Raw genomic sequence first — 15,007 nt, 5'->3', positions numbered from 1 at the left:
TTCCCCCCAGAGCTGAGGACCTAGGCAAGAGCTCTACCACTGAGCTAAATCCCCAACCCCAAGAAAAATGTTTTATATGTTTTGTTTTGAGTTTAAAAATTGACAAAAATAGTGTATAATAAATTTGAACTGACCAGGTAAGGTGTTATTATTATTATTATTTCTGAAAATATTTTCTATTAAACATTCTCAAAATAATAGCTGAAAAACAAATTTCATGATACTTTTCTGCTGTATATAGGAATAATATAAATTTTATAAATTAGAGAAAAATTGACAGAGACTTTTTAAGTTACTCAAATAATTTTTCTTTTTGTCTATTTCATAGGACAAATCTATTCCGAAATGATCCACAACTTGCTTCGCCCAGTTCTACAGAGCAAAGGCTGTAATTTGGTTCGCTACAATGTCATTAATGCGTTGCCCAACACAGCTGATTCACTCATCGGGAGAGCTGCACACATAGCTGTTCTTGATTCCGAGATATTTTTAGAGAAGTTTTTCCTGGTTGCTGCCCTCAAATATTTCCAGTAGAATCGAAGCATCATTAGAGACTTACCAATTACCTCATTCAGCGATGATTTAAATAATGTATTATAGTTGTGTAGATGCTAAGTTTATGACATATTTATACCTTTTTATATGGAAGATAATTTATATCATCCATGTGTAGAGCCTTTTAAACATCAACTTTACTTTCTAGGTAATGTGGCTGTGCAATATTTTTTTAATTTTATCTTTTTACTTTTCTATTTTTCATATATTTTGCTACCTAAGTATTTCAGTGAACCTTGTGCCCATGTGTGTGTCTGATCATTTAGTAATGGCTTCCACAGTCTTATTCAGACTATATCACATCAAAGGTTGTTATTGCTAGAATAGTATAGTATCTTAAATTCTCTAATTTGGGGCTTTTAGTGGACATTTTACTTTTAACACTTTATTCTGTTTTAACTGGAAGGAAAATAATGGCTGCTAAAAAGTATTTTTGAAATCAACTTCTTTAATCCTAAAATATTAAATTTACATTTGATCAAACCAAGTGGTTCATACATGCCAATGTTTTAAAGGTTTTCTATAAAATCATATTGTTGCTATTAAACATGTGTCATGCTTATTAAAATATATTTTTACTGGTAATTTCAACATTATTTCTCATATTGACTTTTATTACTGGGACTCTTCTTGTTCATTAGGAGCTTATAAAGATTTTTGAATGCCCTCTGCCTTGATTTGGTTGGAATTTTGTTAAATTTAGTAATGTTGCTTGAACTTTCTCACAGCAGCTCTGTAACCCTTTTCATAGAGTTCCTTGTATATAATAATTAAATGTTGAAGTTTATGAAATACTTTTATGAATTTAGATAATTTTTAGATACTATTAAAATTTATCAGGCAAAAAAATCATGTTAATTGAATATTGAGTTTAAAATTGAGAGAGGATTCACTTTACTTGTTTGGTGGTACAGATGCAGGTGTTTTTGATACACGGAGATGGTGAGTCTTTACAAAAAGGTGCTGATTAGCATTAAATTCACTATTTTTTCCTCCTGTTTTACTTGTGAAAACAGTAATGCACTGAGGGTGGGTGCTAAGTCTGTTTCCGTTCACCAGTTGCTGTGGACAAAGGGTTGTAGAGTCTGTGTTGTGTATAATTGGTGCATGTTTATTTTTCGTATCATGTTAATTCCTCTGATGTTAATAAATGAGCAAATGCCTTTCTGGAGGGATAGCAATAATATTTGTAATGCTTGCTTACTCCTAGAATGCATAGAGGTGCAGCAGTGGCCTGAATAACATCTGCCAATGATGGGCCGGTTCCACACTGGCATAGCCCTCTAGCCTCAGGGTGTCTTGGGCTAGTGTGTTCTAAGTTTATATTAACACATCCTGATGCCGCACAGCACCCAGATCTCTTCTAAGAATGTGTTCCCATCATTAAGTGATTAATGGCTGCCTGTGATTTTATCCATAACTAGATATTGTAATCTTTCATTTATACCAAGTTCTTAAAGAATTTCATTGATTTTTTTTTATAATTATTTATTTTTCAAAAATTATTCAAGATTTTTATGAACTGAACTAAGCAATAAATTTCCCAAAGGTATTGTAGCTAGAAAACATTAAGTGCATTCATTGTCAACCATATATTTTTACTACATATTTTTTGTTTGACTAGGTTGGATAGCTGATCTTCTAAGTTTAAACACCTTCTGACTTGACAAAGGCCTCATTCATAATCTTTTAAGTCATACTTAAAGGAAAGCTCTTAGGATCATAGTTATTTGGGTTTTGTTTTAAGTGATTGTGGTTTAAAATCTAATGCCTAATTTCTGATTTATCGGGAAAATCATCATGTATCAATTACCTCCATAAAGTGACATTCTGAAAGAGAGGGGACATGATTATCTTACATGGCACAATTGCCCTTAGAGTGAACCTTCTCAGTGTATACCAGTAACAATTCTTGGTTGCAGACAGTACTAGTGCTTATTAACTTACACGGAATAAAAGAACCTATTGGAAGAATAATGGGTCTGTCAAAGAATGGATGAAGAGGCTAGAGAACAGGATTGGAGGACAGCAGCCAAAGGAAAATGCTATTCAGATATCACCTGACCTTGAGAAGAGTGAAGGAAGATGCGTGTGCTTGCTGGCAGAGACCCCATGGAGACCAGCTTTCAAATACTCCTCTGGATCAGAGTATGGTGGCAATGCCCAGCTGACCAGGGCTGGCTATGCTTTGTGCCAGTCATGTGCTAGAGTCATGAAGGACAGCCATCTATCTGATCCAGAGTAGGGAATGGGCAAATCTAAAAAGCCTGCTTCTCACCTCACGGTTTAATGCCTAGAAGTTTTATAGGTACTGCGTGAGTGGTGTGGCCCAAGGAAGGTATTCAAGCTTTCAAAACAGGTTGATCCTAAACGGACCTCTCTGTAGCTGTAGGATCTCAGACAAATTCTTTGATTTAAAAGTCATTTAAGCCTCATCTCTTACCCATTGTGCACCAAACCCAGATTTTAATCTTCACTTGTGAGTATGACCTTGCCAGTGAGTTTTGCCTGCTGATCTCAGGAAGAGACAGGAATTCACTGTCATCAATTAAGCATGTAAAGTGTGACCTCCCTTGAACTCTGTCACCCACTCTGGGTAGGTATCATTTGCTTCTTTAGTGATCAGTTTAAATATTAGGATCCTAGCCATCACTTCTATATACAAGAATAGTGTCTTAGTTACTCTTCTTTTGCTTTGACAAGACACTGTGGCCAAAGCATCACTTAAAAAATAAGTATTAACTTGGGAACTTGCTTAACAATTTTAGAGGGTTAGTCTGCTATCATCATGGCGGGAAGCAGACAGGCCACCCTTATAACACCTCCCTCAGCAAGGCCACACAAAACAGCTCCACCACGTAGGGACTAAACATTCAGATATAGTAGCCTATGGGTGGGGCCATTCTCATCCAAACCACCATATTTCATTCCCTGTCCACCATAGGCTTATAGCCATATCATAATGCAAAATATATTCTGTCCAGATTTAAGTCTCCATAGTCTTTCAGTCTCAATACTGTCTCAAAGTTCATGTCTCTTGAGTCTCAAGGAAATCTCTTAACTAACCCCCATGTTAAAGCAAATCACATACTTATACATTCCTATTCTACAATGGACAAGATGTCCATCATCCTGTAAGGCCAGTGTCTGCAAGATGGAATAATTGATAAGATTGGTGGATCCTCCCAGTAGCGGTCTCCTGGTTTACATCCACAGGAAAAAGTTATTTGGATAAACAGTGTTGTGTGGGACACTTTATATAGTACAAAGCATTCAGTAAGGCCACAAATGAACTGTATGAAAGGAAAGATAAACCAGGAAAACAGTTTATTATAAAATAAAATGCAGCAAGGGTTACTTGGTGGGTACATGCCAAGGTACAGTGAATATACAGTGCAACAAATCTATCAAAGGGGTTTATTGGGGAGAAAGGAGGGGAGTGAGGACCTGGAGACAGAAGGGGTAGAGGCAGATGAGTAGATGTGTAGACAGGCAGACAGACTGTGGGAGCAGAGCCGTGAGGGCAGAGAACAGGACGGCACAGAGAAGGACAGAAATGGGGAGAGACCAGCAGGTAATGTGGGAACGGCTAGCTGGGGCGGTGAACAGTCCGTTTATATTCCACTGGGTGGTAGCAGCAGGTGAAAACAAGCAGTGGCTAGGTCCCTGGGAGGAGCCTAGTGGATCAACCGTAAACTAACACAGTTCAAGCGCAATTATTTGAGAATAAATTGCTACCTCCTTCATAATGGATAGTAGGATTGATTCTCTTGAAGTCAGACCTGTCTCCCAGGCTGCTTAATTAGTATTAAGTTGGGAGCGGGTGAGATGACTCAGGAGTTAGAGATACTGGTTGTTCTTCCAGAGGACCTGAGTTCAAATCCTAGTAACCAGATGGTGGCTCAGAACTATCTATAAAGGGATCTGATGCCCTCTTCTGGTATGCAGGTGTACATGTAGGCAGCATTCCTACATTAAAAACAAAACACAAAACCACTCTTAGGAAGAAAGGCACAGGACCAGTTGGTAGGTAGTGGTGCTAGCCAGTCAGCCCTGGGAGAAGAAAGACAGTTAATGCACCTAGGTGTCTTTGTTATCACTATGGCTATGGTATTAGTGGATCCACTGAGGAACACAGCTGTGCTAAGACGAAGGCACAGTGATAGCTGTTATTGGTGGTCAGCACTTTTGAATGCAAGACAAGGACTTGATGGATTTTAACCAGCTATGGTTTTTGTTTTGTTTTCTAGGAATGGAGGAAAGGTTTTACTTGTCATGTGTGAAGGGTTTTAAGCTCAATGTTTTTAAAAGATTTATTTTTATTTTGTATGAGTGTTTTGCTGGCATGATCTTTGTATGTTTGTAATGTTTGTCTGTTTGTATGCCTGCTTGCACATTTGCATGTCATATGCATGCCTAGTGCCAACGAAGTCCAGAAGAGTGTGCCAGACATTCTGGAACTGGAGTCAGAAACTTTCCAGTTGCCATGTGGGTGCGGGGAATAGAACCCAGGTTCCCTGAAAGAGAAGCCATTTCTCCAACCCCTCAGCGTTTTTAAATAATTTCTAACAGCTGCCTGTCATAGAACAGTCTCAATAATCAACTCTCATGACTGAATATTTTGAACTTACTAAAATATTGTTTTCAAAATGTGTGAATCTTCAATGTAATTAAATGTTTTATGTTTGATATTTTAACTAGATTTATGGAGCAATTATTTGTCACACCAATGGAATGTGCCAAACTTTTAAATATCACTAATATTTAGTGAACACACACACACACGATATTAATACATGTCCGTAACGATCAAATTAGGGTGATTCAAGTTTCCATCTCAGTGTTGGACTTTGAACTTTCCTCCTTTAGTCTTCCAAGCACCATACACTAAGGTGGTGTGAACTCTAGAATTTATTACTTTCTTTCAGGCTTTCGGGTTTGTCTCTTAAGTCCATCGGAATGAGTAAGAGCGCTGCCCAAGAACTATGCAGGACCGAGGTTGAGGATTGGGCATTGCAGGATAACAAGGAAGTCAAACAGTGGAGGGTGGCCAGGGACACAGAGAAGCTCCGCCCTACTCTGGTCTTGTTGACGCCTGCGCAGAAGGCGCGGGTTCCCAGTGCCGAACCGTGCTAGCCCCCGCCCACCTGGGTGCGCGTGCGCTGACGCTGTGCGAGCCGGCGGTATGGTCTCCACCATTCTTTCCCTGTCACGGATGGCTTTCGTCTGGAGAGCAACAAGTAAGGCAGTCCGCCCGGGATCCGGAGAGTTGGGGGCCCGCGGAGGAAGCCGAGTTCCGAAATGCGAGGGCGCAGGCTCAGAGACCGGGCCGGCCGCGGTGGCTGCAGAAGCATTCGCGGTGCTTGGCATAGGGGCAGGTGGTTTTTGAGAAGCGCCCGGCTCTTAGATGCGCTACGAAAGATTAGCGTAATTAATTTACTTGTTTGTTTACGTCAAGAATAATTTGTACCCAGGCAGGGGGCGCATTCCTTTAGACGCAGCACTAGGCTGACAGAGGCATGAGGATCTCTGAGTTCAAGGTCAGCCTGGTCCAAAATGTTGGAGAGGTGCAAAAGTAGTGCAAAAAAACATAAAATGAAAATTGCACAAAGCCATGAACTATAAGAAGAGATGCCATCGTGCTTTCTGTAGAAACTAACGCTTTCAAAACTATCGCAGGCTTTCTAAGTACATACCTTAATTGTCATCCCAAAGAGCACGCAGAATGCAAGTTTAATTGATGACAATCCTGAGAAGTTATATAAACTGAAGACAGAATCACTGCTTTCATAACAAGTGGCCCGATTTTATTTTACTTTTTAGTGTACTTTTTCTCTTCAAATAGGTAATACATGTTGGTTGTTAAAATCTTAAATAATACAATAAGAATTAGAGAAACCGAAAGGCGCGCTCCAAATCCTTATTACTGTTTATCCAGCATTCCACTGTCTTTAAACATTAATGAAGCCATTTTCCAATGTAATAGACCATCCCCATTAAGTGCTTGTATTCCGTTTTCTTCCTGGTAATGATTTGATGCTGTTTGTCCTCATTGCTTTTTCTAACCACTCATATTTCAAGATCACCCCACATTGAAATCACCTTTGTTTGATACATTTTCATTCTCCTCGTGGATTCTTGGACAATTCTAGAAACACCAGCGTAGGCTGCTTCACCTGCTGGTGTGTGTTTCCCCACGACCCAGCACAAGACGGAAGTCCCTAATGGCTACTGTTTTATTGATTCCGCTGTCAGGGTTGGGGCAAGCCAGGTGCTTCCTTACTCAAAGATTTGAAATAAAAACCCACACTGAGTGTAAAGTAGCAAGGACACTTTATTTGTATCCTTGCACTGCAGGAGCTCAGTAGGCCACAATGAAGAAGGCCCAAATTCATTGCCCCGGCTCTATATGGACTATACAGGAAGAGAGGGATGGTCAGTAAGGTGCATAACTTGGGTGGTTTTCATTTTGATTGATACTTTAGGCAGCATTAACATTTTCTTTGTATGTTCCTTCTCATAATGAATCTTACTTCAATTAGACGCCTGCCAAAATAGGTAAATAAAACATTTTCTTTAAAAGAAAAATACACGGGGTTGGGGATTTAGCTCAGTGGTAGAGCGCTTGCCTAGGAAGCACAAGACCCTGGGTTCGGTCTCCAGCTCCGAAAAAAAGAACCAAAAAAAAAAAAATTAAAAGAAAAATACACTTTTTTGACTCAGTTTGCCTTATTGAGTAAGCACCCAAACCCAGTGTAGGCCAGATGGGCCTTTGTGGTCTTGTTTTGGAACATGAGGAGAGTATAACTGAATAGAATCTGTCTAGGTTTGTTATTGAGAGAGGAGAAAAATCCCATTGTTCAAAGAGGGGTGTACATCCCTCTGGTATTTGGGGATATTTTATGTGGCTAAGAGGCTGTTAGGTGCATCTCTTAGAGAGGTGTGTACACATAGTATACTCAAGTAAGGAAACTAAGCTTCCAAGTACATTATTAGAAGAGGACCATGTGCACATTCCAAACCAGGTGGAGTCCGAGGTTACTAAACTATTCCCTATGCTTGCCTGTCTTGTTACTTTATAGCTCTTCTTGTAAACTTGTAACATTGGTCATCTCCAAGAAAGGGAAATATCCTATCTGTGTAGAATGAGTGTGTGCAGAAGAGAAGAATTTCACTGGATGCCTTTGTTCTTCTCTTTCTCCATTAGGATCATCTCTTCTGAATCACTCTTTGAGGAAAAAGAGTTCTCAAGAAGGAAAGCCTGAGCCTTCAAAGCAAGCCCTTAAGAAGTCAAAGCTGCCAGTCGGTCGTTTTGACTCACTGGATGATTCACCGGAGGAGAGAGACCCACTGCAGAGTGAGTAGTGGTTAGTAAACCACTGTCTCTGCTTAAACATGGCAAGGCCGATGTTCATTACTGATAAAGGTGAAAGAAGAGAAATGTGCTCATAATTGTCATTAACAGTTATAAAGGGTGTAGTGAGTAAAAATACCGTATGAAATATCTGTATATATACTTGTCACTGTATGCATATTGCATATGGATTGTTCCTTCTTTTTAAAAAGTTTGGGGTTGGTGAGATGCCTCAGTGCATGAAGTTCTTGCAGGACATGCTTGAGAGAGAACCAGAGTTCAGATCTCATCACCCTTGTGCTGGTGGCTGTGGCAGCCCACTGTAATTTCACGCTCAGAAGACACAGGGTGTGCCTGGGCAAGTTGCCTACCCAGAATAGCTAAACTGACCATCTCTGGACTCAAATGAGAGACCTTGCTTCAATGTCTAAGGCCGAGAACGATGAAGGGAGACACCTGAAGTCAGTCTCTGACCTCAGCATGCACATGCATACAAGCACATGGGTACACACACACAAGAGCACACATACATCAGACATGCACGCATACACATATACACATGCAACCCCTAAACATCTAAATGTCTGTCTAGAGCTAGAAATGGTGGCAAGTGTCTGCAATACCAGAGCTCAGGAAGCTGATGCCAGAGAATCAGGAATATGAGGCCAGCCCGGGCAACATAGACTGTCTCAAAGAAAGAGCTCCTAAGTTCTCAGTACTTACGTGGTTTTGGACGAGGGAGGTGGGGGAGTGGGTGTTTGTTTTGCTTGTTTTTACTATACTTCTATTAATCAAAAGGTAAAAAATAAGACGAGATCTTTGATACAAACCTGCATTTTGTTGAGAAAACTTTCAGCTGTTAAGGAAAAGAGTCAGCTGCAGTAGGATCGTCATTAACGTGCAGGGTAAAGGTGGGGCATTAAGGTACCAGGAAGAAGCTGGGCCCCAGAAAACGACTGGGAACTGCATATTGAAGGGAAGGCATCTCTCGTTCTCTTAACTCTAATAACCTTCCTTCATACCAGGTCATTTGTCTGCTGGACAGAAAGGAGCATCTCTTAGCTTCTGTCAGTCCAGAATAGCCACGTTGAGGCTCAACTCTCCCTTCTGATCATAAGCTCCCTGAGGAGAATGCCTGTGAGCAAGCTCAGCTCAGATATCCACAGCTGAATCCCTCAGAGTGGCCATTTAGGTGGAAAATACCTGAACACAATGTTCTCATTGTAACAGCTAAGGTAGAGGCAGGGTAGCCTTAAGAATAAGTACCTTTGCTGAGCAGGGTGCACACCTTTAATCCCAGCACTCGGGAGGCAGAGGCAGGTGAATCTCTTAAATTCAAGGCGAGCATAGTCTACAGAGCAAGCTCCAAACCAGAGACAGGACTACACAGAGAAACCCTGTCTCAAAACAACAAAACAAAACAAAACAAAACGACAAAAGCAACAACAACAACAGCAAAAGAGCTTAAATGTAGTACTAGACTAAACATAATTTATCATTGTTGTTTTTCTTATTTTTTCTTTATGACCGTAATTATACATATATGTACATGCATATCTCTTTCTGTGTGGCTATGTGCATGCAGCCAGAACCTGGGATTCTCTGGAGCTGGAGTTAAAACAGTCGTGAGTCACCTCCACTGATGCTAGAATCCTGGTTCTCCCGGCCATCACTGCAGCCCTGTTGCTCTTATTTTGATTTTGTTGGGTGACTTTTCATGGGGAGACATTTTAAAAACTCAGTTCACCTCAGATAGGACACCAGTAGATCAACAAAATGCTTCCAAGTAATGAGTCGATGAATGGTTTGGGATGGCCAGGAGAGGAGCATGGGAGAAGGGTTTAGTGGTTTCTTCCTCTTATCATCGCTAGGACAGAATTCTTGACAAAAGCCACTAAAGGAAGTAAGGCTGTGTCTGGGCTCACAGTTTAAGAAAGGGTGCAGCCATTGTGATGCAAGACTTGGTGGCAGGAGCGTGAGATGACTGGAAGCAGAGAGAGGCAAATGCTGGTTAGTCAGCTTCTCTCCTGCTCAGGATCCCAGCCACAGGGTGGGGTGGATCTCTCCTTCTCTCCGAAAGCTCATCCCCCAGTAGAAACACCCGGCTATGTGTCCCCCGGGCCACTTTACACCTTGTCAAGTTGACAGTCCAGCTGAGATTAACTGCCCCATGAGGCTGCTTACAGAAATATGGGCAAATGAAAAGCAGGGAAGGAGGTCGTTTTCTGCTTACAATTCTGGAGGCTGAGATGCTAAAAGCATAGTGCTAGCATCCGGACTTCAGGTCTTACCGGTTGGAGAGGGGTCAGAGATAGAACTGCCTGTGCAGACACGAGGCCATGTGCGTCAGTAAGTCCACATCTTCACTGATTAGTGTCCGGCGATCTCCCTTAGAAAATGGCGAACCCCTAGTGCTAGCAGACAACCTCCCAGCCATCCTTGGGCAGTCAACAACCTTAAGCAGTGCCAACCGCCCGTTCCTGAAGTTTCCACTTCAGTTTCTTCTGCTCCACTTTCTTCATCTCCTCCTCCTCTGCTTCTGCCGTTTCTTCCGTGCTGTCTCGAGCCGACACCCAGATGTGGGTTTTTCGAGGCCCCCGTCCACACCTTTCCTAAGCATTCCTCAGAAGATCCCGCCTCTTCCTCAGACGACTTTAAATATCTCATATGTGCTTCTCAGTTGTCCTGTCTGATCTGTGTGTGTTCCAAACATCTCAAAACAACTGCTTCTAAAGCTGAACATACCCTGTGCCCGTACTTTCCCCACCTCTGTTCCTCCAACAGCCTGTTTCCTTCTGCTCTCTCTCCAGTAGACTCCATCCTCCAATTCATAGAAGCCTAATGTCCAGGGTTATTCACTAGTGCCCCCCCCCCCGTTTCCTGCAGCCAGTTATAAGCCAAGTCCCTTTGATTCTCCCTTAACTCTTCTGAGACTCGTTCCCTCTCTCCCTCCCAGTAGAGCCCCCAAAGCAAGCTGCATGTCACTTGTTTCTCTCGAGTCTTGGTTTCGCCCTAAAGGAAACTTTTTAGGCTGTCCCATTGTGAGCGTATGTCTCACTACTGAGATGATAAAAAGCCAGGCATGACGGCGTACGCATGGAATCGGGCACCCAGGAGGCTGTCATTGTGGTGTAGTGATTGTTGGTATAGTGATTGTTGGGTCAGCATAGGATACGTTACCAGATCTGTCTCAAGATAAAAAAATAAATACTAAATAAGGTAAACGGAAGATGAGATAGGTAGCCATGAACATCTGGTGGTAATTAGCACGGCAGACTAAATCGACCAGAAAAGAGTGGGCCGGTGAGATTTAAAGGAAAAATTAAAACCTTGACAAATAAATATGCTGGGAAGATGTTTAAGAGAGAGAGACCACAGAACATACCAGACATGGCTAGTTGGCCTCTTTGACCTCAGTGTAAAGTAGAAGCCGTAGATTAATAGGATGTCAGGCTTTTTCATATCAAATCTGAGGGTAGGAGCCAGCAGGAGAGCTCAGTAGATAAAGATACTTACCACCAAGCCTGGGAGGCCAGGGACTCCACTGTAGAAGTGGAGAAACAGTTCCCCAATATCATCCTCTGACCTGCACACTCTCACCATAGCACACATATGTACGCACACACACAAAACGCAACACACACATACACACGCACAGGCAATAAATGTCATTAAAACCCTTTAAATCTGGGCGTGGTCGGTGAGGGATACGCTAAAGCTTTGCATGTGGGGGTAAGTCGTTGGAAGGGCGCTGGCGTGAGAGGCGCGGCCTCCTTCCAAGCACATACATGACATCATGACGCTGGCCTGGGGTGCAAACACAAGGAAGATGAAGCCTGCATTCATGGCGTCCTACCTCAGGGAGGAGAGAGAGAAGGGGGAGAGGAGGGGAGAGAGGAGAGACAGAGACAGACAGACAGAAGGAAAACATCTTGGTGAACTGTTTGTTTTGGTCAGAGTCTAGATTCGTAGCCCTGGCTAGCTGGCCGGGAGCTCCCTGTGTAGACCAGGCTGGCCTCGGGCTCACAGAGATCCTCCTGACTCTGCCTCCCCAGTGTGTGGATTAAAAGGGTACACCACCGCATGTGGTCACATTTTTAAAAATACTCTGGGCTGGGGATGTTTTGACCATGTTTATTAAAGTGAGATTTAAGTATGCAGGTCCGTGAGTTTTCACAGACGTTTGCAGTCATGTAAGCAGAATGAGGTTAGCATGACGGGCTGAGCTTTTGTGTCTTTTAATCCACCCTATCGTACGTGCGTGCGTGCGTGCGTGCGTGCGTGCGTGCATGCGTCTGTAGTAAGGGTTTCCTAGTCTAGACTAACCTAGGCTCAAGAATTTCCCGTCTTCATTTCCTGACTAGCTGGGGCTACGAGCACACACGAAACCCAGCTCAGCTTATTCCTTTTTCTCCCAGCGCCGTTAACGCCCTGGCCCCAGATGTGAGGGTGTTCGGAGATAATCAGGTTCAGATCATCTGGGTGAGGACCTTGTGGAGGGTCTATGCCCTTATGAGAGACCCTGGAAACCACACTGTCTCCCTCCTTCCCTGGGACGATTCAGTCCACAGGCCTGGAAGAGGGCTCTCACTCCAACCCAGCCAAGCCGGCTGCTGGTGGAGACTTTCTGTCGTGTAAGCTACACGGGCTATGTATTTTACCTCCACATTCCCAACTGTCACGCTCAGCCCCAGGATTGGGGGACAAAGACAAGCTTCCTTTCCAGGGGCTCACGGGGACATCACAGATGATCTCCAGAAAACAGAATGATGCCAAGAGTAGGGAAAGTTAGTCATGGTGCAGCAAGGACAAAAATGGAAGAACCCTTGGAAAGTTTCAAGGTGAGATCCTTCTGTTTGTCTGCCAAGGGGCTGCATAATTTGGGGGCAGTGATCTTTCAGTTTTTCCAAAAATACAGCACTTAGGATGGGAGGCTGGCTTTTCATATGTTCTGCTGCACACAGAGCAGTCTGGTGTGTGGGTTGCCTTCAGGCCTGGTCTCAGCATTCGGTGTGACACTGAACGACTGTGCACCTGTTCCCTGGAGACAGTCTTGTTTCCTGTCTCGTAGGGTTACTACGTGGAGTGAGTGAGGTACTGTGTATAAAGAGCTGAATCGAGAGCCCAGAATCAGGTTGTAACAAAGGATCGTTTGACCTCAGCATTTAATTAACACCAACCTGGGCAGAATTAGTGACACCTAATGCCAAAGAGTAGTAATATCGAATTGACTGATTAAAATTTACAATCCTTGTCTGAGTGGAATTAAATGCCTTTAATTCCAGCACTTCTGAGGCAGAGGCAGCAGAGCTCTGTGAGTTCAAAGCCAGGCCGATCTACTGAGTTCCAGTACACCCAGGGCCACATAGAGAAACCCTGTCTCAAAAGAGAAACAAATTAAAATTCTCAGAATTTGGATGGACTTATAGTGAGGACTTCTATCAGTAACATGCAGTGTGTGCGTGTGTGTGTGTGTGTGTGTGTGTGTGTGTGTGTGTGTGTGCGTGCGTGCGTGCGCGCACACTTCAGCAGACGGTTTTGGGAATATGAGGTACAATCTCTGGACTGGGGATACAGCTCAATAATAAAATACTTGTTTTTACGCATTGATCTTGTTTCTAAACCTTCCAAGTTCAGTGAAGCTGACGTCTGTTCTCTCTCCTTCCCTCCCCGTGGGTCCAGCACCACTTAGGAAACTACTGTCTCGTGGTTTGTAGACTTGAAAGCATGCCAAGAATTGGGGGTCATTAGTGTTAGTGGTAAAGATGATTGAATGTGAAAAATGCATTTCTCAAGGTCTGAGGTCAGAAGGAGGGGAAAGATAACCCAGGTGCTCACCCTTAGCTCATGCAATCCCCCCTCAAAACTGACCACATCGTTTCCTTCCATCTCTGCTGACTGCCTTCCTCATATTTCTGTCTTCCTTAGAGTTTCCAGATGATGTCAATCCAGTTACCAAAGAAAAAGGTGGACCCAGGGGCCCAGAGCCTACACGATACGGAGACTGGGAACGGAAAGGACGCTGTATCGACTTTTAAGTCACGTGGTCTTGGGACTGCAGAGTCACTTCCTGAATTACTTACATCACGTAGTTTTCTGTATCCTCTAAGTGTGATATTTCCATCGTATGTCTTAAAATGCACGTGATAGCTTCGAGGAGCAAAGGCTGCTTATAGATCAGGAACAGGGAAACATTTTTCCATTAGTGTGTTAACTTCAACTTAAACATGTCGGGGGGCAGAGAGCCTGTGATGAGAGCTGCAAGCCTTTGCAGTGATTTTTTATCATTATTATTATTATTTAATCAGTTGCTTATAAAATACACATGTTAATAAATACCTCTTGTTAGATTTATTATTTTATTTTTATAAGTACGAGTGGATTTTTTTTCTGTGTGTAAGTGTGTGCTTGGAGGCCATGAAGGCCAGAAAAGGATCATACCCCCTGGAACTGGAGTTGTGGGTGGCTGGGAGCTGGGAACTGAACCCAGGACCTCTGCAAGAGCAGCAAGTGCTCCAACCTGTGTGCCATCTCTCCCGCCTCCTTACTTTTAACTATGTGTATGTATGTCTGTGCATATGCACATGTGAGTGCAGTTGCCCTTACAGGCCAGAAGAGGGTGTCAGATTTTTTTCTGGGGCTGGAGTTAGAGGCTGGTGTGAGTCTCCTGCACTGGGTTGCCAGGAACCAAGCACGGGTTCTTTTTGGGTTTGTTTGTTTGTTTGTTTGTTTTTCTTATTTACATTTCAATTGTTATTCCCTTTCCCGGTTTCCAGGCAAACAACCCCCCAACCCCTCCCCCTCCCCTTCTATATGGGTGTCCCCCTCCCCATCCTCCCCCCATTACCACCCTCCTCCCAACAATCACGTTCACCAGGGGTTCAGTCTTGGCAGGACCAAGGGCTTCCCCTTCCACTGGTGCCCTTACTAGGCTATTCATTGCTACCCATGCAGTTGGAGCCCAGGGTCAGTCCATGTATGGTCTTTGGGTAGTGGCTTAGTCCCTGGAAGCTGTCCAAGTACAGGTTCTCTGTAAAGCCATTCTCTCTCTCTCTCTCACAGAGCTGCCCTCCCAGACCCAGTAAAATGACTTCTACA

The 15,007-nt window shown here is 43.2% G+C and overlaps 2 protein-coding genes across 10 annotated transcripts in view; both read left to right on the top strand.

Annotated features, from left to right (window-relative positions):
* Positions 1–1,739, top strand: part of Fam135a (family with sequence similarity 135 member A) — a 76,206-nt gene extending 74,467 nt beyond the window's left edge. For all 8 annotated transcript variants that reach the window (XM_032900867.1, XM_032900865.1, XM_032900866.1 and 5 more), the window contains one exon: positions 329–1,739. In XM_032900867.1, the coding sequence (XP_032756758.1) occupies positions 329–534 (206 nt within the window). In that variant the 3' untranslated portion in view covers positions 535–1,739. The remainder of the gene's footprint in view (positions 1–328) is intronic.
* A 3,929-nt stretch (positions 1,740–5,668) lies between these two features.
* Positions 5,669–14,271, top strand: Sdhaf4 (succinate dehydrogenase complex assembly factor 4). 2 transcript variants are annotated; one of them, XM_032900874.1, is made up of 3 exons: positions 5,669–5,795; positions 7,763–7,912; positions 13,838–14,271. In XM_032900874.1, the coding sequence occupies exons 1-3, from the start codon at positions 5,741–5,743 to the stop codon at positions 13,945–13,947; spliced, it is 315 nt and encodes a 104-aa protein (XP_032756765.1). In that variant the 5' UTR covers positions 5,669–5,740; the 3' UTR covers positions 13,948–14,271. The 2 variants fall into 2 exon arrangements, with proteins under 2 accessions (XP_032756765.1, XP_032756764.1); XM_032900873.1 differs by lacking the exon at positions 5,669–5,795 and adding an exon at positions 5,802–5,962.
* Positions 14,272–15,007: the final 736 nt, after the last annotated feature.

Source organism: Rattus rattus, chromosome 4, assembly GCF_011064425.1.
Source record: "Rattus rattus isolate New Zealand chromosome 4, Rrattus_CSIRO_v1, whole genome shotgun sequence".
NCBI classification, from domain to species: Eukaryota; Metazoa; Chordata; class Mammalia; order Rodentia; family Muridae; genus Rattus; species Rattus rattus.
Note: the sequence above shows the minus strand (reverse complement) of the source record. Positions and strands in the feature narration are given on the sequence as shown.